Source organism: Canis aureus, chromosome 30, assembly GCF_053574225.1.
Source record: "Canis aureus isolate CA01 chromosome 30, VMU_Caureus_v.1.0, whole genome shotgun sequence".
In the NCBI taxonomy this organism is placed as follows: Eukaryota; Metazoa; Chordata; class Mammalia; order Carnivora; family Canidae; genus Canis; species Canis aureus.
Window position 1 is genome coordinate 36,004,661 of NC_135640.1, and position 23,987 is coordinate 36,028,647.

The 23,987-nt window shown below is 46.2% G+C and overlaps 1 protein-coding gene across 7 annotated transcripts in view; it reads right to left on the reverse strand.

Annotated features, from left to right (window-relative positions):
* HLCS (holocarboxylase synthetase) overlaps positions 1-23,987 on the reverse strand; it is a 225,230-nt gene that overhangs the window by 174,519 nt on the left and 26,724 nt on the right. For 6 of the 7 annotated variants that reach the window (XM_077879167.1, XM_077879166.1, XM_077879171.1 and 3 more), the window contains 3 exons: positions 17,757-17,919; positions 14,781-15,718; positions 9,518-9,700 (listed from right to left, as the gene is read on the reverse strand). In XM_077879167.1, the coding sequence (XP_077735293.1) occupies positions 9,518-9,700; positions 14,781-15,718; positions 17,757-17,808 (1,173 nt within the window). In that variant the 5' untranslated portion in view covers positions 17,809-17,919. The remainder of the gene's footprint in view (positions 1-9,517; positions 9,701-14,780; positions 15,719-17,756; positions 17,920-23,987) is intronic. The other variant, XM_077879164.1, reaches the window with a different exon arrangement.

Consider the following 23,987-nt stretch of genomic DNA (forward strand, 5'->3'; position numbering starts at 1 on the left):
GGGAGAATGAAAAAGAAATGCAGGGATCCCTGGGTGGCGCAGTGGTTTAGCGCCTGCCTTTGGCCCAGAGCGCGATCCTGGAGACCCGGGATCAAATCCCACGTCTGGCTCCCGGTGCATGGAGCCTGCTTCTCCCTCTGCCTATGTCTCTACCTCTCTCTCTCTCTCTGTGACTATCATAAATAAAAAAAGAAAAGAAAAGAAAAGAAAAGAAAAAGAAATGCAGACTCCTCGCTAAGCAGGGAGCCCAATATGGGGCTCGATGCCAGGACCCCGAGATCATGACCTGAGCGCAGGGCCGATACTTAACTGACTGACCCACCCAGGTGCTTCTGTAGATATTTTCATCTAAGTTTCTCATCCTCAGGGGAAAAAGACGTCTGCACAAAGAAAGGTTCTATTTCAGCAATCTTATAGTATTTTCTAGAAGTTTTCTTAAAGCAAACATAGGAATAGTTGCATGTATTCCACTTACTAATTCATTTATTTTTTTATCTGTTAATTCATATGTTAAAATTGTCAAGACTAAAAAAATAAAAAAATAAAAATAAAAAAAATAAAATTGTCAAGACTCAAATACCACTAAAAATTACCAATTACAACAAATATTCTAAAGACGTTTCATTCATTCCATTCCTCAGGTCACCCTGTGGGGTTTGACCTCTAGAATTGTTTGTGTGGGGCAATATCTCCAACAATCAATAAGAACCAAAATTACAGGGGCACGTGGATGGCTCAGTGGTTGAGCATCTGCCTGTGACTCGGGTCGTGAGCCTGGGGTCCTGGGATCGAGTCCTGCATCGGGCTCCCTGAGTGGAGCCTACTTCTCCCTCTGCCTGTGTCTCTGCCTCTCTCTCTGTGTCTCTCATGAAAAAATAAATAAAATCTTAAAAAAAAAAAATGAACCAAAATTATAATCTATACTCCAGTATTTCTCCTGCTGGCTGTATTATTAAACCAATGCGTGGAAACGTTTTAAGAAAGAAAAATACAAGACAAGCAGAAGGATAATACAGAGCTTTTCTAGAAACATCCAGTATCTGGAAGGCTGTGTGTGGCCAGACGTGGCACAGCAGCGTCTGGAAAGACGCACCGGCTCACAGGCAGCTGCGAGGAGCCAGAACAAGAACTCACTGAGAAAGCGGTTACACCCTCCCCTGATCTCCGAGACAGACAGACAGACAGACTAACCTGAGCCGCGTTTTCCTGCTGCCCAGCTGGCCCGCGCTGGCGAGGGAGCCACAGAGATCTTCGGCCCCGTCCTGCCCCGGGCAGCCTCCCCGCGGGGGTCCGACCCAGGAGCACCCCCCGCCTTGGCACCCGGGGGGCCTCTACCCTCCCGCCCGGGGCAGGGGAAACAGGATCACACGCTATCCGGGGCCACCAACTGCGCGACAGCTTGGCGACCCCGAAACGTGATCGTTTTTTTCATTCCCGGAGAGACATTCCCGAATTATCGACACGAACAGAAGCAGAATGTGCTCCCCGCGGCTGCAGCAGACACCCCCGGGGACCGGCGGCTTGGGGCCGGGCTCGGGTCTCGGTGCCCAGCCCCGCGGGGCCCCGGGCAGCTCGGCACCGGGCGGGGCGGGCCCAGCGGCTCCGCACCTGAGCTCAAGAGGCCCCTTGGGCCGGGCCCGCCAGCCCCGGGCCCGTGGGGCTCATTCCCGGGGACGTACTTTGTAGGCCCCAGAGACAAAAATCTGCTCCTAAGAACGTTGCAAGACTTCTAGAGACAGCTTCAATCGGCTTCCCCAGGAGGCAGCACCATAATCCGGACCCGCTCACACATGGCAGCTATTAGGGAGCTGGTGTAGGAGACAGAAACCATTTGGTCTTGGAGGACTTTTTATTCCAAAAGGGCCTGTTTCCCATCCACAGATCTGTGACTGCATAAGCGGTGGATATAAATAGTCTTGAGGAAATAAAAGCGCCCTTCCGAGCTAGGGTGCTACCCGCAGGAGGAAACGGCAGAGAAAGAAGCTCCCTCTGGCCCACCCCGCTTCCCCAGGCCAGGCGGCAAGATCCGAGCTAGAACGGCACCCATTCCAAGTGCAAAACACCAAAGCTGCGTCTGCCTGGGTCTCCCACGAGCACGTTATCAGTCCCAGCCTGGACTGGGGCCCAGAAGTATTTACTCTGCAGGAGTCTGCTTTGGAAACATTCTTGTGAAAATAAGATGCAAATAACAATTTGATGCAAATAATAAGATGCAAATAAAAAATATCGGGTTTACGCAGTAGCTGAGAAGCCTCTCCCCACCACCACCCTCCAAAAAAAAAAAAAAAAAGACTAAAATAAAAGGCAGCTAAGGGAAACACCCCCCGTATTATCTCTTTTGCATTTCAGCATCAAAACCCATCATAACGCCTTTGCCACAGGTATTATGTTCGATAACAGGAAGGCAGTTAAAATGAACAAAAAATTTCCAGTTTAGGTGAAGGAAGAAAGAAAGGAGAGAAAGGTCTATGAAGGACCCCTAAACATTCATAGCTATAAAAGCTTTTAAATGTTTGCTTTAATCTGCCAGCTGCTCTTTAGCTGGTGCCGTATTGTAAAATCGCTGCCACACCACCACGTCAGCCACATGTCAAAAGCTATTCAGGGCGCACCTGGAATTCTGAGTTTCTCTCTAATTTGGATCTCTAAAAATTATTTTCTAAGCTGTATTTTAAAGTAACACTAGAAGTTTCCATCTCGCCGTACTGATCTGAGACTCAAAACTAAGATTTAAAGGGGGAGGCAGGGAGGATGCCATGCCAAATACGACGCCGAAAACACTGAAAGCAAAGGGTGTTTGATTTTTGTTGTTGTTGTTGGAGAATTCTGATTAACTCAGAAAAATATGTGAGATGCTTTGCTACTCTACAAGCCAACCTGCTCTTCCAGGGGTAAGGACCCCTGCCCTGCCTTCCCACCTGTCAGGGCCACTGTGAGATCCAGATGAGGCCACCTGGGGAGGCACCTGGTTACCTACACCGCATGCAAGATCGAGATGGGACTGGATCTCTCTTCCAGAAACGTCCACAGGGAGGTCTCACACGTAGTAGGCACTCCAATGTTTGCTCAATGAAGAGATCAGTTAGAGGAGAAGGAATGAGAACCATGGGGCACGATTCAGTCTGTTCCTTCTGAAAGCAATCAACATGGGAAAAGTAACTCCCTGGTGGAAGGGACTACACTAGGAGATTTTTAATACATTTGCAGACACCGAAACTGCTCCTACCTGCTTTTTTGGGGGTGTGGGAGGAGGTATTCCATGGCAAATGATTTGGGGTTGAATCAAAATGAAATGTGATATTACTTTTTGTTTTAAAGCCTACAGGACCCATCCCACAACACTGAAATTACACACGTACACACAACATGACAATGTCTGCCCAGATCCTCTAACAACAACCCCAATTGTCACTTCTTGTTACGGTTTTACATCACCACCCCAAGGTGAAGGAACCGCATGCCCTCTCTCTGGCAGGACTCCTGCCAACGCTCTTAGGAGGCCTCCATACCATCAGCTACCAGCCACAAGGAACACCCAAAGGAGGCCAGCTTTGTAATTTCAGAAAGCTCCAGATCCCCAAGCGGTGATGTCTCAGGGTAGGAGAGCATGCCAGGCCGGCTGTGCGCAGTCCCATCCTCTCCCCCTTCCCCTGGGGCATCGAAAGGGACCCACTGGCAGTGGGCTCTGCACTGAGATCCCATCCTGGCTTGTCCTGATCAACCAGCTGCCCACACCCCCCAAGCACAAACCCCTCGGGCTCACTGCACACCCTCCCCAGGCAGAGATAAAAATGAAACAGAGCCCAGAAACCTGGAAACAAGAGGGCGAGTTCTTCCATGGGACTTTGTTCTGCAAAGGAACAAGCTATGTTTTTCTATCAAATCCGGGTCACTCACAAACACGCAGCAGTCCCCCACGGGGAAAGTGTATTCCTGCTAACTTCCCGGCAGCACCCGCAGCAGCATCCATGGCAGGAGGTCAGCGTGGCGGCCACCCAGTAATCTGGGGTCAATCACGTATGCTCTGAGCCTCTCCCTCTACTCACACCTCCAGGAAGGAAGTTAATGGTTTGAAAGGACTCACTGTGTAGGCATCAGCACATCTGGGTCTTCTTTGAGAAATAGTTCGAGGGGTTCCATCAAGAAACATCCAAGTAGGGGTGGGGGGCATTCGAATCATGAACTTCCACCAGGACCTCCGGGACCACCAGAAATCCCCTCCACCCACAGATGTGAATGCATAGCTGAAGCCCAGAGGTGCCCGCATAGGAAGGTGAGAGCCACAATTAAACCTAGCGGTGTAGCCATAACTAGCCAATCACCAGAGTCAAGTCATGACTAACAAAGCTAACACTTTTATTATTTTTTTGAAGATTTTATTTATTTATTTGATAGAAAGAGAGACTAAGAGCACAAGCAGGGAGAGTGGCAGGCGGAGGGAGAGGGAGAAGCAGGCTTCCCGCTGAGTCCCCAACATGGGGCTCGATCCCAAGACCCCGAGATCATGACCTGAGCTGAAGACGGATGCTTAACCAACTAAGCCACGCAGGCACCCCAAAGCTAATGCTTTTAAAGTAATTAAAATAGATGTTGAATATTAAATAAACTATCCATATCTATGCAAGTGTCCTTGCTTTTTAACACTCGAGCTGTGATCACTTACAGGATGCTTTCAAAATCCAATAACAGTAACTTGAGTGTATTTTTAATAACTGGTTTTGCTTGTTATAAAAATAATACATGTACCTTACAGAAAATTTAGGAAATACAAAAGTTTAGTATAATCACCCTGAAGCCCACCACCCGGAAATATACCCTATGTGTTCTGTACTTCCTTCCAGTCTTTCTTTCTGTAGACATGTCTGTGGTGTACAGTGCTCATGTGTTTTGTTTGCTTTGACAGAGAATCATTTTGCTGAGGCCTGAATTTCAATCCTGCCCCTGGGAGTTTCAACGGGAGTTTAAACGGGAACTCGGGATGCCTGGGTGACTCAGCAGTTGGGCGCCTACCTTCGGCTCAGGTTGTGATCCCAGGATCTGGGATCAAGTCCCTCATGGGGCTCCCTGCAAGGAGCCTGCTTCTCCCTCTGCTTATGTCTCTGCCTCTCTCTCTCTCAGCCTGTGTCTTTCATGAATAAATAAATAAATCTTAAAAAAAAAAAAAAATTAAACGGGAAGTTCCCGAGGGGCTGTACCTCGCAGAGCCCTGCTTCCTTCAGGTGTCATGCATGGTGACGCTTATGAGGCCATAGATGACTGGATTTTATAGGGGAAATCACATGCTGCTGGGGTGTGTGGATGCCAGTAAAGGTCTCAGAACACAGCCCCAGCAAACACCAAGAGTCAACTGTACTTTGGGGGAGTGTTTTTTTCCATCTCCGTGCTATTCTTTTCTATTTGTAGCATAGTAATGTGGAAGCTCATAGGTGCCTCATCAATCTTCCGTACCATCTAAAAGAGCAAGGGCCTAGGCACCAAACTATGCAAACACAGCTGGGATGCAGTAAAACTATTCAGATAACTAGGATGTTTGTTCTTTCATATTCCATCCTATAATAGCACGTAGGACAAAGCAAAATGCTTAATGAAAGACGAATGTGGACTGCGACACTGAAATAATTCCTACAGATCCAAAAGAAAGTGCCACCAATATAATGGGAAACTACTAAAGTATGTGCAGCTGGTGCAGAGACTTTTTTTAGTCTCTGAACTCCTTCCCAGTCTAGGGAGTCTGTTCACCAGGCAGCCTAGCTCAGCAGCGACACCGTGCGGTGACAGGTGGGCGACTCCCAAGAGCACAGAGTACTTTCAAGGGAGCAGGAGCCAGTGCAGGCACAGAATCCTCAGCGCAGGTGATGGAGCCAAGGACGGGCCATGTAGTACGGATGCCGGGATGCCAGCAGCCTCTCCACAGGCCTTAATTCCACAGGGATCTACGAGATCTTGTAAGGAGGCTGCAGGAAAGAAAACCAAATACAAAGTACCACCCAACTCTCTTCCCAAACTATCATCCCAAACCATCTCTAAGTGCTAAGCCATCGGCACAATGACTAGACCACATCCCTAGATGTCGTCACCTCGGCATTAGGAGAAGACCCCAAGGAATTCGGCGGCTGCCTCCAGAATGATCATCGAAGTCTGTCCTGGTCTACCTTCACATTCATTTGCCTGATAATCCTTTAAGGAATATGTACTCCAGCAAAACAGACTCTCACACCCTGAATTCTTATATTTCCTTTGACAGTAGATTCAAAGTCTTCTAGAAGGAGGATAGAGGATATCCTCTAAGGAATGAGGGTACACGCAACAACCGTATACCCACGCACTCAGTTTCTTGGGCTCCCAGAGTAAAAAGGAATTCAGAGAAAAGCAGTAGGGAGAAAAAGTAATCCACAGCATAGAGATCCAAGAGCAACCAGACCCACTGGAAGGCCCGAAATTAGGAAAGAACATTTCTGAAAAGTGTTTGCTCCCAAAGTTATTCTGTAAGGAGGAACTTAGTAGTCCTGGAGTCTATGCGGGGTGTCTGTGTATCCACACAAAGAACAAATACTTGCTTTAATGGTGTTCAAGCACTTCATCCTCAAGGTCTGTGAATGAGGGTCACCAATCAGTCGCAGAAACGTATCCCCCCCACCTACCCACCCACAGGCAGTTTAGAGAACCCAATGGAAAAAAACCATGAAGCATCTACTGGGTACATTAATACAAGCAGACACGCAATACAAAGCCCCTGCTTAGGCCTTTCAGGTTATACCCATCCTAAAGAAACACAAGAAATGCCTAGAGTTCAAACATTGAGAACACTGTTTCCTCTTCATTGATACATCCAAGAGTCCAGAAGGGCAAGTCCCAAGACCAGTGTGCTCAGGATTCCCCGTCGGAATTCCCAGGAAAGGTCAAGGAGTACTGCCAAGGGCAAGCCTGGTCTATCTTGCTCCATGACCCCAGAAGAAGCAGGCACTCCCTCACATTTCCAGACTCAGCCCTCCACGACCAGGAAAGGGCAGAGAGAGATGATTTAGGACAGTGACAGTCCCAGGACAACTCACCTGGGACCAGTGACCCTTACCACAGGCTCTGTCCCATCTCTCCAAAGTGGGAGGACAATAAGTGGGCCATCTATAGGAAGTGAAGCTCTGGGGACCCACTTTATTTTGATAAAAGTCACAAGATGGATTCGCTGCTTTCTTTCTATTAACTGAACATTTAAAACAGAGACAAATGATGTGGGGCTTTGAATTCCTGAGATCAAGCCACAAACCAAAGTCATACTATGGATTCCCAAGAGCACCCATTAAAAAAGAGTAGGGGGGCACCTGGCTGGCTCAACCGTTAACTCTTGACCTTGGGGTGGGGTGGTGAATACAAGCCCCACGATGGGTGTAGAGATTACTAAAATAAATAAACTTTAAAAAATTTTAATAAAACATTAGGGATCCCTGGGTGGCGCAGCGGTTTAGCACCTGCCTTTGGCCCAGGGCGCGATCCTGGAGACCCAGGATCAAATCCCACATTGGGCTCCCGGTGCATGGAGCCTGCTTCTCCCTCTGACTGTGTCTCTGCCTCTCTCTCTCTCTCTCCCTCTGTGTGTGTCTCTCATGAATAAATAAATAAAATCTTTAAAAAAATTTTTAATAAAACATTAAAATAAAGAGTACAAACTAGCTAAACACCATCATGAAAATGCTATAAAAGAATGTTTCTTTGGGTACCTGGGTGGCACAATTGGTTAAGCATCTGTCTTCTGCTCAAGTAACTCTCTCAGGGTCCTGGAACCGTGTCCCCTAGGAGGCTCCCTGTTCAGTGGGGAGCCTGCTTCTCCCTCTCCCTATGCCTGACTCCCTCCTTGTGTACTCTCTCTGTCAAACAAATAAATAAAAATCTTTAAAAAAAAAAAAAAGAATGAAAAAAATAATAATAAAAGCTGAGTACTGTTTAAAAGAAAAAAAAAAGAAAGAAAAGAAAAAAGAATGTTTCTTAAATGGGAAAAAATCATCCATTGCAGTATCATTCACTTTTAAAATTTAAAACACCACCCAAAATCTTTTTAAAACTAGACACCAGGCACTTTTAAGTACATTATATACATGCAACTTATTAAAACTCCAGTCTAATTATAATAATATTAATAATTCAATTGTCTTTTAAATAATACAATTCACATAAAACTTTAACATACATTATTTCTTGGAAACTTCACATAATCAATCGTATAAGGTACCCTAATCCTACCTGCCTTGGAGTTTATACCTGTCTTCTCCAAGTAAGCACATCCCACCCAGAGACCCCACTGCTCTGCTTTCCTCTGAAAACTAAACATGCCAAGGGGCAGAGTAGAATCCAAAGGGAGTTTCTTCCCTTTTAAAAAGGTTGAGCCCCGGTGGCCCAGCGGTTTAGCGCCACCTTCAGCCCTGGGCCTGATCCTGGAGACCAGGGATCGAGTCCTGCATCGGGCTCCCTGCATGGAGCCTGCTTCTCCCTCTGCCTGTCTCTGCGCCTCTCTCTCTGTGTGTCTCTTGTCTGTCATGAATAAATAAATAAAATCTTAAAAAAATTAAAAGGTTGAGGTAGGAAGTATACTTTGTTCTTCTCAAGGGAAAGCAGGTAAGTTTGGTGTTTGGCGTCACCTGGACTATCAGGTATTTGCTGAAACTGCATGGTGATATCTATTAAACACTCAAATTTCCCTATTTAACGGAGACCAGGAAAAGACCCACAAAATAATTTGCCACAATTAATAAGAAACTGACAGTCTGGCAAAGCAAAGGGGTCAGCAGGAGGAGACACCCCCAGAGAATGTGGCGACCTGCGCAAACCAGGTACAACCGCAGGCTTGATCAAAGGCAGACAACAGCCCGGGACAATTCCTGCATTTTCCTTGTAGACACAACCAGGAGATAGAAACTGAAATCCAGAGCCCCTTCTGCCACAAGATGGCAGACATCGGCGTAAATGAAACAAAACTTGGGATTTTGCCATCCAAATACTCACTGAGAAAGGCCCGGATCAAAGCAAAGGTTTTCATCCCAAATGAATAAACTGTGGTTTCCAAAGATACTCTTGACACATAAAAGAGTGTCCCCCATGCCCCCTAAAGTGACTGAGCCACGACCTTTAAGCCGGAACCCCTTCTCTCCCTCCCTCACACACAAACACCAAAAATACCAGTTATACTTGGCTGGCTTTACGACGGTTCCCAAACCTGACGTTAGAATAAAAGCAGGGAAAAAAAAAAAAAAAAAAAAAAAGCAGAGGGGCATGGGTGGCTCAGTGGTTGAGCACCTGCCTTTGGCTCAGGTTGTGATCCTGGCGTCCCGGGATCGAGTCCCACATCAGGTTTCCTGCATGGAGCCTGCTTCTCCCTCTGCCTGTGTCTCTGCCTCTCTCTGTGTCTCTCATGAATAAATAAATAAAATCCTTTAAAAAATTTTAAAAATAAAAATAATAAAAGCAGAAATCACAATCGAAACCACAGAGGAGCAGGGTCTCCGTCCCACCAGAGCTCCACACTCACCTCTGCCACAGGCAGTAAGTAAAGAGGCGTCAAGGCAGGAATTTGTTTCATGTCACAGTTTAGGCCGAGTGTTGTCAGGATCTCCCTAAGGACTTCATATCTTCTGAGATTGCTTGATTTGAGCAGATTAAAATCCTCCTGGCCTTGCACCACTGAAGAGCTGGGAGGTAGTTCTAGGTGCGCCTGAGGGGAAAAGACACCACCTGGTAAACCGGGGGGCACTTACCCACCTTACGGGAAACGGTGCCTTCCCTGGCTTTTCTGAAAACCTGAACAGGAATCCTTCGAATTATCAACAGTATGGAAACACTGAACTTGAACAGTTGGAGAGTAACAACAGCAGTTAAAGAGATTCAAAGGAGCCGACTGAAATCACAGCGGCCGGGCAGAAAGGCGGTTGCTGGAAATGAGCCTGGATAGTAATCGGATTCCATCTGGGTCCCAACTTTTATTACTGACCAGTCGGGGGAACTTGGGCAAGTTGATTACCTTGATGATTCCACCAAAACATCAAGAAATATGACTGTGCTGAGAACCCAATTAAGGTCAAGTTGAAACCCTGACTCTACCTGAGTCATAACCACCAGGAAATCAACCCCAGGATAGACAGTAGCCTCGCTCACCACTGGAAGAGTGTTTGCATGCATTCAGACAGAAGAAACGGGGTTTGGGGGACCCCAGAAAGGCCCTCCCTCCCCATCCTCCTTCACCTGGATTGAATTTAAGATTCAAGACTTAATCTATTTAGTTCAGGCTTTGTCGTCCACTTCAAATTAAACTAGCCCCACTGGGAGACACCTGGGTGGCTCAGTGGGTTGAGCATCTGCCTTTGGCTCAGGTCATCACCTCAGGGTCCTGGGATTGAGCCCCGCATCCAGCTCTCTGCTCAGTGGAGTCTGCTGCTCTCTCTGCCCCTCCTCCCAGCTTGTGTTTCCTTTCTCTTTCTCTCTCTCTCGTTCTCTCTCTCTAATACATAAAATCTTTTTTAGGGTCACCTGAGTGGTTCAGTGGTTGAACATCTGACTTTAGCTCAAGTCGTGATCCCAGGGTCCTGGGACAGAGTTCCACATCGGGCTCCCTGCATGGAGCCTGCTTCTCCCTCTGCCTGTGTCTCTGCCTATGTGTCTCTCATGAATGAATAAATAAAATCTTTTTAAAATAAATAAAAATATTTTTTCAATCAATCAATCAAACAGCCCCACCAGACCCCTCTGTATCTTGTTCTGAAGGAACATGCTAGAACCTCTGGTCCTCTTAAGATCGGATTAGAGCCCTGGAGGGTGGGGGCAGCCCAGGTGGCTAAGCGGTTTGGCACTGCCTTCAGCCCAGGGTGTGGTCCTGGAGACCTGGGATTGAGTCCCACGTCAGGCTCCCTGCATGGAATGGAGCCTGCTTCTCCCTCTGCCTGTGTCTGTGCCTTTCTCTCTCTCTGTGTCTCTCATGAATAAATAAATAAAATCTTAAAAAAAAAAAAAAAGAGCCCTGGAGGGTCCCAGAACATTGAACAACCTAAGCCTGTTTGCTTGATTTTATCTTACCTTTGCCAAGGATCAGCTGTAGATATCTGATGTATGTGGAGCTCCTGACCTGATATCATAGGAGCATGATAAAATAAAAAGCAAGGTGCCAGGCTTCGAGCAATGTAATATCCCTCAATTCCCACCCAAGATTTAACCAAGTCAAAAATACCATCCAAATATACTGTCCAAAGTGATCCAGCTATTCAAAATTGATGCCAATCTGAGGTTTGTAGAGAAGTCCAGCATGGTCCCACACCACAGCGGGCCAGCAGACGGCTGCTCCTGTCGTCCAGGAGCAGGAGTGAGTCTGTCCTCCAAGTCTGTCCTCCAAACAGCCCTGGAGAGAGGCTGAGGCAGAGAATTGAAATCCTTCAAGGAATCCAAGTCTCCTTCCCTGCGTTCTCTCCCTAAATGTGGCCTCTCCTCTCCAGTGGGCAAAGCCAGTGCTGCTCCAATGAGCACAGCAGTGGGTCGTGTTCAATGCAAGCACGTGAGCAAGTGGCTCTCCTGGAGATGACCCCTAACAGGTGGCAGAAATAAAATGAGCGAAGTTCTCCCCGGACCTGGGCCCAGAGCAGAGGTGGTGAGCGTGATTAATGGCACACACACAGCCCAGGCTGAGTCAATACCCAGAAGATTCAAGAAGCACATGCAGTGAGGTGTGAACTCACAGTCATGCATGAGAGATGCCAAGGAGGAAAAGGAACACTCATCCCACGAGCAGGCCTCAAGAGCTGCAGGAGGTAAGACAAAGGACAACCACTGACACTGTGTGAGGAGTGCTTTCGCGGGCTTCGAGGAGGTGCTTCTAAAATGGAAGTGAGGGACGCCTGGGTGGCTCAGCGGTTGAGCATCTGCCTTCGATTCAGGGCGTGATCCTGAGATCCAGGATCAAGTCTCACGTCAGGCTCCTCACAGGGAGCCTGCTTCTTCCTCTGCCTGTGTCTCTGCCTCTGTGTCTCTGTGTCTCTCTCATGAATAAATACTTTAAAAATAAATAAATAAAACAGAAGTGAAAAGACAGACCTCCTTTGGCTCTTTACTTCAATTCACAGGAGAGTGTGTGCTTCTGGATTTGCACTGCTGGTCCTCTGTGGTACCCAAGAAACGTTTCATCTTCCAGCTGTCATACTATTACCATACTGATGGGTCCATTCCCATAACTTGGCTTCTTCTAAAATTAAAGCTTTTTGGCTAGACCAAAAGCCAGAACTTTCTAAAACGTCTCTAGTCACAAACTGGCTAGGGGGGGAGGGGGATTGCTACTGGCATGTAATGTGTAGCTCTGCTGACACCCTACAGTGCATGGGACAGGATGACTTCGTGACAAGAGGATCAGCACAAAATGTCAGCAGTGCAGTGGTGGAGAAACCCTGCTATAAAAGTCAGATTGCTACTGCCATGTGCTAAAGCTAAATAAGGAAATAATTTTTTTTTTTTTAGATTTTTATATATTTATTCATGAAAGACACAGAGAGAAAGGCAGAGACACAGGCAGAGGGAAAAACAGGCTTCCTGCGGGGAGCCAGATGCAGGACTTGATCCCAGGACCTCAGGATCAAGCCCTGAGCCAAAGGCAGATGCTCAACCACAGAGCCACCCAGGCGTCCCGGAAATAAATTATTTTTAAATCTATTTGGCCAAAGTCTTTATGCCAAAGTCTCAGTCGCTTTGATAACGAAATGTCAGCATTAATCCGCAGCCTTAAATTTCGCCTGCAAACCTAATCATTACAGCAAGCACCCGAAAATTTCCTTTTTCCTTATGACGAATGGTAAAGGCATCCACATGCAGCTCCTTGGCCGTGAGACCACCACCCACTGTGCGGCTGTGGTTTGCCCTTGAAGTGCTGTGCCCCCTCTTACTGGGTTACATCATTCCTCGATTTATTAGAGATAAAGACGATGAAACTGACCAGGGAAGAGGAAACTAACCAGCCCGTGATAACATTTATTGGCTGATCTCGGCGGCAAGGTATTAGAGTGACACAGGTCTGAGGAAAAAGCAGTGACCCTGTCACACAGAGACTGGAAGTCATTGAAAATCAAAAATGACATTCTAATCCTCTGAATCTGATTTTTGAAGCTGCATCGTATTGCCTTTTTTTCTAGAGCAATGCATGTAGTATCAAATTTTATGACAGTAACGGGGTCAATTTAAATGGTGCAGCAAGCAGAGCTGCCATGTAACGCAGAGAAATGGATCATAGCAGTGCCGAATCAATTTTCTAGTACAAGTCTGTGCACAGGGGTGGTAAAAGTCACTATTCAAAACTGAAATACGGCTCTAGGAAGTCGGGTTTTTAAGTGGATTTTCTGGGAATGCACAGTTGCTATAGTTACCATCTTTGCAGAGAAAAAGATAAGGAACATTTATTAGGCCTCCAAACTAATTCATGTGTTTTTCAGCCTATATGAAACCTGCTTAGCTTGTACATATTTGTCTATCCTGATGTCCAGATTTCTTAATTATATGCATCTTTGCCTGAGTATTATCTTAAGAACAAATGAATGGGCTTTAGAATAGTAAAGAAAACAAATTGATAACCCCCTGAAGAATGTTTGGTCAGAAAACCCAAGAGATGGGCAGCCCCGGTGGCTCAGCGGCTTAGCACTGCCTTCAGCACAGGGCATGACTCCGGGGTCCCGGGATCGAGTCCCATGTCGGGCTCCCTGCGTGGAGCCTCTTCTCCCTCTGCCTGTGTCTCTGCCTCTCTCTCTCTCTTTATGTCTCTCATGAATAAATAAATAAAATCTTTAAAAAAAAAAAAAAAACCCAAGAGATTTCGCTCCTAGGATGCATATGAAATGAAAATAAACAACAACAGGAGCACCTGGGTGGCTCAGTGAGTGAGCCTCTGCATTTGGCTCAGGGCATGACCCCAGGGTCCTGGGATCGAGTCCTGCATCAGGGTCCTCGCAGGGAGCCTGCTTGTCCCTCTCTGCCTGTGTCTCTGCCTCTGTCTCTCATGAATAAATGAAATATTTTTTTTAAAAAAAAGCAGCTTTAAAAAAAGAAGAAAAACAGAAAATCATAAGGAACAGAGAATACATTTACAGTACTGAACTGTATTTAGCCAAAAAATTCCACACAAGAGGATCCATGCAGTTCAAAGCCATGTGATTCAGGGGTCAGTTGTATTAATATGCCATAAATCTAAACTGCTTCAATATTCTCCTCTCTGAAATTTTGCTCAGCATTTAGACTTTAAGAGGGACAAAATCATAAAAGAACCGAGGATTTGAAGTGTTCTCAACACTCACCACCCCAGCAGTTGGTGAGCATTTCCGCTACATCAGCTACAACATTGTAATGTGATGGTTATTAACACTGAAAATCACCAGCCAGAGGTGCTCAACTCCCTACATTAATTAAAAGGTTCCATCATATTGACCACAGTGTGCTTTGAGACCAAATAGACTAATGTATTTTGTAAAGATTATTACCAGTATAGATCAAAACAGGAAAGAATTTTCTGACTGATTCTTGGTTTACTAGCAGTCTTTAATTAGCCATGACAGCCTCTGCTTCATTCCTCCATCCCAAGCATTTTGGTGAAATGGGATATTTCTACCGACAGGAAAGCCCTCATCTAAACCTACTCAGCCTCAGCAAAAACTCCCAACCAAGGATCAAAACTACCCCACAAAGCACAGACTGTTTTGACCCTTCTAGTGTATAGCCTTAAAGAGCATACTCTCAGAGATCCCCAAAGATCACTACATGGATGCCAGCCTTCATACCTGGCAAAGAACGGCTTCTCCTCCACGTGTCCCAAAAGGCACTTGCACTATCAGCCTGTCTTTGTCCTCATTCTCCAGGTGACCCTGGAGCTGGCCCGGGCTGAGCTGCCCTCCAGAGCAATCCTCATAAACGAAGCCGCTGCTCAGGATGCTGAGCTTCACCTGGGTCTGGTCGGCCTTGGAGAAAACCAAGTTCTGGACTGTTTCCTTGAGCGTGCTCTTGCTCATCACCTGGAAGCCAGCAAGTGTGAAGGACGAACACAGGCCCAACACTTTCCCTCCTTCAGAAAGGTAGGCCATGAACTTCTGGGAGAGGTCTGCAGGAATAGCCTCCCTGGTAGCAATGACCAACAATAGACAGTTGTCTGACCATGGGTCTCTGAGGGCACTTTCCTTTGACAGCTGGTAGAGTGTATAGCTGTCGGGGTCCACACAGTCAGCCAGAACGGACCGGACCTCCTGGAACCTGCCCAGGGACTCCTGGGGTGTAGAGCCCACGTAGAAGAGGATGTTGGGTGCCTTTCCTGTGATGTTGACTCTCCTCCCTTCTCTCTCCGGGCAGCTGTCATCAGCAACATCCTCCAAACCACCGTGATCGTAGGGAAGATCTGGAATGTTCTCTGCAGATGCAAACTTGACAGATTCAATGGTGCTATTCTCAAGCTCCAAACACTCATGGCAACTAGACAGATGGAGGGGACAGTGCTCAACGGAGCCTACTCCTTTGTCATCCTCCTCAGCTGGCTCACTGCCAGAGGTACCAGCTTCCTCCTGTGTGGGATGGGCACGAAGAACCTTGGGGTCATCTTTACCGATGTACTCCATGATGTCCGGCTCTGACTTACTCTCGGTGGAAGGTTCAGGATTCTGCTGTAGGATATGGGCTTGCTTGTTTGAGGTCTCAAGCGCCTTCAGAGTACAGTCCTGCAAATGCACTGCTAAAACACGAACAGAAGAGACAAGCTGTCAGCCGTTCTGATTTGTCACACGGTTCAGTTCAAAACCTCCCAGTGCTCTCTGTACTCCATGACTTCTGCTCCAGGGCAGCCCACCCACTGGAGACCACCTGCGCCCCCACCGCAGGTCTGCAGCATCCACTGGCACCATGGCATTGTTCCCACATGTTAGGAGGGTACACCTGACAATCCCAACAGTGAAATCCAGGTGTCCACAACACCTTTCCCATGTGAGCCGGGAAGCCCCAGACCCCTTTGTTGGCAGGTTAAGAAGGTAGGCTTCAGAGAGGTAAGTGTGCCTTACTTATGGAATCAATTTCTTGGGTGTCCTAATAAGATAATGAAACCAAGAAACAAAAACAGGCAGCTATCTAGTGTATCCATGCATACCTCCAGGCAGCAGGGGCTCTCAGGACACTTTGTAGAATCACTATGGGAAAAGGGTCTTTCCAGTATCTTATCTCAGGACTGGAATAGAAGCTTCCTTCCAATCATTGATTCAAAAACATTTATTGAGCACTTGTTACGAATCTGACACGGTATCAGGCGCATGCATGTGCCAAACTGGGAAATTAAATTAAATTAAAGTAACACTCATTTGCTCAAGATACAAATGAAGACTTTCATGGGCATAGAAACTCCATTTTAAACCTAATTAAGGGGATTGCTTGGGTGGCTCGGTCACTTAAGCATCTCTCTTTAGCTCAGATTGTGATCCCTGAATCCCGGGATCCAGTCCCGCGTTGAGCTCCCCATTCAGCAGGAGGGAGTCTGCTTCTCCCTCTGCCCTCCCCCTGTTCATGCTTACTCGCTCATACGCTCTCTGTCTCTCAAAAAATAAAATCTTTTTTAAAAAATAAAAATTTAAAATAAAAATAAACCTAATGAATGAAGACATTTTTCACGTTTCCTGAAAAAAAGATGTATCTCAAAATATTGTGATACATATTTTTCAAGTTAAAAACTGTTAGATTGGGATCCCTGGGTGGCGCAGAGGTTTGGCGCCTGCCTTTGGCCCAGGGCGCGATCCTGGAGACCTGGGATCGAGTCCCACGTCGGGCTCCCGGTGCATGGAGCCTGCTTCTCCCTCTGCCTATGTCTCTGCCTCTCTCTCTATTTCTGTGTGACTATCATAAATAATTTTTTTTTTAATTTTAAAAAAAACTGTTAGATTAAGAACTTTGTACTAACATTGGCTACGCTTTACATTCAGTCGAACTATAGTCTAGGAACTAGTTATGCTTTTTAGATTGTGTGAAACAAACATTATATGGGTTCTACATTTGCACACCATCCCATGGACGATGCAATCATGGGAAATCCTTGTTTAAGAATTTAAAAATCACTGAGGCACCAGGGTGCCTCAGTCGAGTAAGCATGCAATTCTTAATCTCAGCTCAGATCCAGATCTCTGGGTTGTGAGTTCAAGCCCTAAGTTGGGCCCAGCGTGGACTCCATTTAAATAAAAAAGAGAATTTTAAAAGCACTACTGAGGGACGCCCAGTGGTTGAGCCTCTGCCTTCGGCTCAGGGCATGATCCCAGTCTGGGGATGGAGTCCTGCGTCGGGCTCCCTGCCAGAAGCCTGCTTCTCTCTCTGCCTATGTCTCTGCCTTTCTCTCTGTGTCTCTTGTGAAAAAATAAACAAAATCTTTTTTAAAAATTTTTTTAAATTTTTTAAGAAAGCACTATTGGTATACTTAGGGATAAGCATCTCAAGAAAACCTAACACATGTATGAATCTCGTATTATAAATATATCCAACCCGTTGAGTGCATTAAACTGAAGATGCATACTTGCCTTAAACCACACCAAACAAGAGGGTTCAACAGTCCTTAAGCTAATAATCAATGGATCTCCTGGTATGATAAAAATATATTTTAAAAATGTTTCTATTTATTTAAGTAATCTCTACACCCAGCATGAGCCTCAAACTCATGACCCAGAGCTCAAGAGTTGCCTACTCTTGCCTGACTGAGCCAGCCAGGCATCCCTGATGGAAACACTTCTAAAGTCACTTACAAACAATCTTTTGAGGTATCAGGCCATCAGCCATCTGGAGTCTATCTTCCATGAACGCCACCCCCAGCTTACTGAAGTCATCCACGCTTGCTTCAGCGATTAATTGATAAGGATCCCCAGGTCTGCAAGCTAATGGCAAACAGCAGTCGGACCACTTCACAATCTGAGAAACAGGGGTGAGGGAGGAGAGAGAAAAAGACAGTGAGATTGTTCTTCTCTGAAATAAGCAGATACTTTACTCTTCCCTTCAGCTCCCACCGATAAATTATAGTCAAACATAATGAGCTACTGGATATTGTGTTTTATTAACATCCAATTTGTTCCGGCCGGAACATTCTTGTTTCTAACTGACAACAGGGCTTCCAAAGCACTAAATACAACCCTATCTCTTAAAAGCAATTGAAGTCTTAAGGGCACCTGAGAGGCTCAGTGGTTGAGCATCTACCTTCAGCTCAGGTCATGATCCCAAGGTCCTGGGATCCAGTCCCGCATCAGGTTCCCCTGAAAGGAGCCTACCTCTCCTCTGCCCATGTCTCTGCCTCTCTCTGTGTCTCTCATGAACAAATAAATAAAATCTACAAAAATAAAAAATAAAATAATAAAATAAAATATAAAATTAAATTAAATTAATTAAAATAAGTTAAAATAATATTAAATAAAATAATAAAATAAAATAAAATAAAATAAAATAAAATAAAATAAAATAAAATAAAATAAAATAAAATAAATAAAATAGAAGCAATTGAAGTCTCAACTGCTTTTCAAGGAGCTGAAAGGGGAAAGGGCCATTTGCCAGACATGGAAACACACCAATGTGCCCTTTAGTAACAGGAATTAGGAGAAAGCAACAGGTCTGCAATATCCAGTAATTTCTTTTTTAAAGATTTTATTTATTTGACAGAGACCGAGACAGCACAAGCAAGGGGAGCGGCAGAGGCAGAGGGAAAGCAAGCAGGCTCCCCACTGAGCAGGGAGCCCAATGCGGGGCTTGATCCCAGGACCCCTGGGATCGTGACCTGTGCCGAAGGCAGAATGCCTAGCCTGCCTAGCCGACTGAGCCCCCCAGGCGCCCCATGCAGTGATTTATAACATAATCCGAAGACCAGCTTTGGCTCCAGTGTGGTCGGAGGCCAACTGCACCCCAACTCCCCAGGAGCATGGGAGCAAGCCCCGTCCCGACACCGCGGTCTCTCTGCAGCCGCAGCCCAGGACTCTGAGGTTCTATACAGGGCTCCCCCTTGATTTCCTAAAACTGGGAAACCACTGTCCAGGACCCTCTAGAGAGCTCCTGTATGTCCCAGCTCACATTTCCACCACTAGGGAGACAGGGAAAAGGAGCGCAGGAAAAATGCAGTCCCAGACGCGTTCCAGTTTTTGTCAGTGAAGAAGGTGAACCTGGGACAAGGACTGGAGCCCCTGGGGGTTAAGAGCCTGGCTCTGGTGTCAGGGACCTGGGTCTGGGTCAAACTCAGCTCATCTTTGCTGTGTGTCTTCAGGCAAGTCTCGGGAGTCCCAGCTTCCTCACTCATAAAACAGGAATAGTGATACTAATACTCAGTCATCTTATAGGTTTGTTATGTTAATGAGATTCAAGAGTATATAATGTCCCCAGCGGAAGGCCTGGGGGCAGCAAAGTGCCCAAGTGATGAAAGCCACGATTATTAGCTATTATGAATCTGGCTTTAAAAGCAAGTGACTAGGGCACCAGTGGTTGAGTATCTGCCTTTGGCTCAGGGTATGATCCCGGGGTCTTGGGATGGAGTCCTGCATCGGGTTCCCCATAGGGTGCCTGCTTCTTCCTCTGTGTCTCTGCCTCAGTGTCTCTCATGAACAAATAAAATCTTTTATAAAGTAAAACAAAAACATAAAAATAAAAGCAAAAAAATAAAAAATAAAAAAAAATAAAAATAAAAGCAAGTGACTAGAATGGTCTTTTTTTTTTAAGATGCCATGAATGATTTCCCTGTTTCCCATAACAAACTGCCCCAAATTTCATAATCTGAGATAAATAATTTTGAATTCCATTTTTTAAATTGATAGGCTAGGTTTTTAGAACTAACACTTGCTGAGAACAATGAGAAAGTGCTGGATAACATCAATAAAACATCTTGAAAGCGCTGAAGAAACAACTAGATAATGAAGCACTGCCCCGCCCGATGCTGGGATGAATTCTGAACCTTAGAGCGGTAAGGGGAGTTCCCACAAGCCCAGCCTCCTCTGCCTTTAGGGAACTTGCTCACTCAGGAGACATGGCATTCAAAAGTCAAGGTCCAACTGGCATAAGGACAGACATATAGATCAATGCAATGGGACTGAGAGCACAGAAATAAATACATACGCCTACAGACAACTGATATGGGACAAGGTTGCCAAGACCATTCAATGGGAAAAGAACAATCTTTTCAACAGACAGTGCTGGTACAACCAGTAACTATGTGCAAAAGAATAAAAATAGACCCCTACCTCATGCCATTTACTAGGTACAAAAATCAACTCAAACTGGGTCAGATCCTCAATATAAGAGCTAAAACTACAAAATTCTCAGAAGAAAACAGGGCCTACATCATCATGACCTCAGATCAGGCAATGGTTTCTCAGGACACCAAAAGTACATGCAAGAAAAGAAAAAACATAAATTGGGCTTCATCAAAATCTTTGGGCTTCAAAGAAAAGCTGCAAGACAGTGGAAAGAAAGACAATCCATAAAATGGGAGAAAATATTTGCAAATCACTTATCTGATAAAAGACTTGTATCTATAATGTATAAAAATATAGAAAGAGCTCCTACAATAAAGACAAAATACCCAATTTAAAAATAGACAAAGTGGGGGTGCCTGGGTGGCTCAGTTGGTTAAGCATCTGCCCTTCATTAGGCTTGGGTCATGACCCCAGGGTCCTGAGATGGAATCCTACATAGGGCTCCCTACTTAGCAAGGAGTTTGCTTCTCCCTCTCCCTCTGCCCCTCCCCCCTCCCCCCCTGCTGGTACTCACTCTTTCAAAAGAACAAAATCTTTAAAAAATGAACAAAGGGGCATGTGGCCGGCTCAGTGGTTGAGCGTCTGCCTTTGGCTTAGGTCACGATCCCAGAGTCCTGGGATCGAGTCCCACATCAGGCTTCCTGCAGGGAGACTGCTTCTCCCCCTGCCTATGTCTCTGCCTCTCTCTGATTCTCATGAATAAATAAAAAGAATCTTTAAATAAACAAACAAACAAACAAACCTGGAGTCCTCAAAGCAGGTATTCTCAGCAGGGACCATATCCCCCCTGAGTGGGCAAAAACTAGTTTGAGGATGATGGAGGTGGGTGAGGGAGGGTGAAAAAGTTATAGATAGCACAAAGGATTGTGGCCCTCCAAGGGTGAACCCGACCCCACAAAATCTTACTCCTTATTATTGCATGTCTTTCCTTAGAATTCAAATTGAATCTAATGTTTCTCATTCGAGAAGCCGTTGAAATAAAGTTGGGAAAAACTTTCTTATTTGGGGGGGGGGGGTACTTAATAAATGCGAGTCAAGTCTTTATGGTCTAAAGATTGAAACCCACTAACAGGTCTAGGATATCTGGAGAAAGAGAAGCCTCAGAATTTTCTTCTAGCTCTATATGTGGCCTGCTCTCCATTTGATCACCGACTTCTCCACCTCCCGCCAGACATGCAGCCAGAGTTCAGGGTCAGGGTTCACCTGACCAGCATTTCAGGGGGACTCCGCATCTCAAATCTGACACCTCTGATCTGGGAGGACAGCAGATGCTGACAATTCACACAAATATGTAGCTGATTTCCAGCTTCAAGAATGGAGGAAGGATGTCCCCTCAGGAGGATGAGAAGATAAACTATGGCCTGGGCAAGAGCTTGACCGTGCAGATGAGGGTGGATGGGAAATGTAGGAAGGGAACAGCACAACCAACCTCCTGCCTGAAGCTAACAGCACACTGCAGGCAATCAAAGGAGGAGGAGGCATCATCAGCCAGTGGAAACCCTGCCCAGTTGCTCAAAAGTTGACTGAGCACCCTGCTGGAACAGCCAGTGGTGTGGAGCTATGCCTCACAGTAAGCATTTAGTGTCAAAGGAGCCAATAATGAAATTCTCAGACACCCTTGAAGGAGGAGAGAAGGGGGAGATAAGCCAAGCACTGGGGTGGACAGGAAGCCGCCAGAGAACAATACACACATCCCTCTGATCAGGTTTCTCAACACAGCCAGCTGTTTCCTCACCTAAGTGCATTTCCTTTTTGTAGAAACATGGTCCACGAGCCACAGACCATGCAAACTCCTCAAGCAGTGCCGTGTGCTCCATCAAAGCAAAGCCACACTGTCACCGACACATCCAGGGCTGTTTGTCTAAAAGCAAACAGGGCGCTTCCAGTTTGCACTTCGAGTTGGGAACAAAGGGATTGAGACAGAAAGGGGAAGTCAGACCAAAGGCTTGCTCCCAAAGATCAAAGGGAAGGAAGCCCTGGTCAGCCCTAAACACAAATGGATTTCCTGCCAGAAATCCCTTCCATAACCAAAGCTCATGACTTTGTAGTTTTGTCAATGACAGGAGGCAGTGATGCACCTGCTCAACTCAACACGCGGCCACAGGAAGGCCCAGGACCAAGGGGCACATTAAATTCTCGGGGGTGGCTCTTCAACAAACTCTCCTTCCCAAGGTGGCCTGCGGCAAATGCGGGAACAGAGATCTCAACAGTCAGCTGAGCGTCAGCCAGGTGATGGTTAATTTCATGTGTCAACTCAGCTAGGCCATGGTACCCAGGCGTGTGGCCAAATTTCAGTCCAGATGTGACCGAAAAGGTATTTTTTAGATGTGATTAACATTTCTTTTTTTAAGAGACGGAGGGAGCCAAAGGGCAGAGGGAGAGCGGGAGAATTTCAAGCAGGCTCCACATTCAGAGAGCCTGAGATCATGACCTGGGGGCGAAAGCAAGAGCTGGAGACCCAAACGAATGAGCCACCCAGGTACCCCGACGTGTGATTAACATTTAAATCAGTGGACATTGGTGTCACCTATGTGGCTCAGCAGTTGAGCGTCTGCTTTCGGCTCAGGGCATGATCCCAGTCCAGGAATCAGGGATCGAGTCCCACACCTGGCTCCCTATAGGGAGCCTGCTTCTCCCTCTGCCTGTGTCTCTGCCTCTCTCTGTGTCTCTCACGAATAAATAAATAAAAATCTCTAAAGATAAATAAATAAATAAATAAATAAATAAATAAATAAATAAATAAATCAGTGGACTTTGGTGTCACCTGGGTGGCTCAGTCGGTTGCATTTCCAACTCCTGATTTTGGCTCAGGTCATGACCTTGGGGTCCTGGGATTGAGCCCCATGTGTCGGGCTCTGTGCTCAGCCAGGAATCTGCTTGAGGACTCTCTCCCTCTCCCTCTTCCCCTCACCCTGCTCATGTGCATGTTCTCTCTCTCTCTCTAAAAGAAATAAATATTTTATAAATAAATCAGTGGACTTTGAGTAAAGCAGATTATCCTCCATAATGCGGGTGGGCTTCATCCAATCAGTTGAAGACCTTCTGAGAAAAAGACTCAGAATGCTCAAGAGAGCATTCCCCAAGAAAGATGGAACTCCGCCCCCCAATGACCCCCTGCCACAAGCAGCCACACTTACTCTTCCCTGAGTGTCCCCACCACTCGGTGTGCCTGCAAATTCTGGACTTGCAGACTCCACAATCAGCTGAGTCAATTCCTTAAAATAAATTTTTCTCGCCCCCCATACCATCCCTCCCTGCTCCCTCACGCATATATGTAAATGTACACAGGTACCTGTATGTGCACACACCCACATCCATGCCCTGCTGGGCTGGCTCCCAAAAACCCAGAATAACACAACTTCGGTCTAAACAAAGACCATCAGTTCTGCAGAGTCAGATACCTGATGGCACTAACGTATCTGGCTCTTGTTCCGTTCTCCCAAACCAACTTAATTACATGTTAAGTTTTAAAGTTTCTAGTAATAAACTGAGATGAAGGAGACATGCAGAGATGGGAAGATGGCAAGCTCAGAGAGCAAAGGTAGGAGGTTGCTTCTGATGTGTGGTTATCCTGGCGGCCTTCAGGTTTGGAAACCCAAAGGACAAAGGACGACTACAAACTTCATTCTGGTGCTCTATTTCTTGAAAATATGCCCTATGGTACTGTTAGGAGAAGGGTGTTGGAAAATCAAGGGAGAGCATAAAGGATGTCACAACTGCATGGCAAGCAAGAGCTGACATGATAAGCTGACA